The 1,360-nt window shown below is 43.8% G+C and overlaps 1 protein-coding gene across 1 annotated transcript in view; it reads right to left on the reverse strand.

Annotated features, from left to right (window-relative positions):
* Positions 1 to 126: 126 nt before the first annotated feature.
* Acat2 (acetyl-CoA acetyltransferase 2) overlaps positions 127 to 1,360 on the reverse strand; it is a 17,009-nt gene continuing 15,775 nt past the window's right edge. Inside the window, exon 8 of the mRNA XM_004639537.2 lies at positions 127 to 280. Coding sequence (XP_004639594.1) covers positions 143 to 280 — 138 coding nt within the window. The 3' untranslated portion in view covers positions 127 to 142. The remainder of the gene's footprint in view (positions 281 to 1,360) is intronic.

Here is a 1,360-nt window from a genome sequence, read left to right on the forward strand (position 1 = left end):
GTTCGATCCCCCAGCACCACATGCCAGCCAGCCCCGCCCCCTGGTGGGCTGAGCTGGCCACACACACACACACTAAATAAATGTAATAAATAAAAATAAATAATTAAAAAAAAAAAAAGTTTACACTGGGAGTGAACCGGCACTATAAGGAATACTTCCTAATCTTTACCTTGTCTGTGTTTAATCCAAGTTCTTTAGCTATTGCAACAGAGATGGCTGCATAGGCTTCATTGATTTCAAATGCATCGACATCTTCCAGAGACCAGCCTGCTTTTGTAACCTAAAAAGAATAGCATAGAATTGTGGGGTAGGAGGACTAATGTAAAACCACATTTCTGGCTAAATAAAATACTGCATGATATGAACAAATTCCTCCTAAGAACTGGTACCCACTATGGACTGTTCCAGATGGGACCACTGAGAAACATTTTCTTAGTGACATTAATTCCTTCCACAAGTTTTAAGTGTGGGGTTGGGGAGATGGCTCAGTGGAATAAGCGCTTCCCTGGCAAGCAGAAGGGCCTGAGTTCAATCCCCGGTACCACAAAAAAAAGAAAAGAAATTGAAGTTTCTTTTTAACTACTTAGGACTAAATTCACACCTTTGTGATACTTATTGCTGACCACCTTCACTTGTTCTTAAATAGCACTGGGGATCAAATCAAGGCCCTTGTGCATGTTGGGCAAGAGTCTTCAGCCCTCTTTATTTTTATTTATTTATTTTATTTTATTTTATTTTTTTGGTGGAACCGGGGATTGAACTCAGGTCCTTGTGCTTGCCAGGGAAGTGCTTATTCCTCTGAGCCATCTCCCCACGCCCCCACCCCCCTTTATTTTTGAGGCAGGGCCTAGGCCTAGCAGTTACCTGTATTGGGGCCTCAACCTCCTGAGTAGTGGGGATAATAGTCAAAAGTATCACATCTAGTTTAACAATTTCAAACTCTAAATTGACCTTTCTGAAATAAACTAAAGTCTCCAAGGTTTGTTTTGGTTTTCCCTTGGGAAGCAGTAAAACAAGTGAACTGAATCCCAGTAGGACTACTGTTTCTTCATCCATTAACTAGTGGTCAGGGGGCCGGGGAGATGGCTCAGTAGAATAAGCACTTGCCTGGCAAGTGCAAGGTCCTGAGTTCAGTCCCCGGTTCCGCCAAAACAAACAAACCAGTGGTCAAAAACCTGGAAAATAACTGATTTGATACTTTTTACAACTTTAAGTTTACACTGGGGGCTGGAGAGATGGCTCAGTGGTCTAAAGCACCTACTTGAAACAAGCTTAGCAAAGCACAGGGACCATGGTTCGATCCCCCAGCACCACATGCCAGCCAGCCCCGCCCCCTGGTGGGCTGAGCTGGCCACACACA

Source organism: Octodon degus, unplaced genomic scaffold (genome assembly GCF_000260255.1).
Source record: "Octodon degus isolate 3935 unplaced genomic scaffold, OctDeg1.0 scaffold00112, whole genome shotgun sequence".
In the NCBI taxonomy this organism is placed as follows: Eukaryota; Metazoa; Chordata; class Mammalia; order Rodentia; family Octodontidae; genus Octodon; species Octodon degus.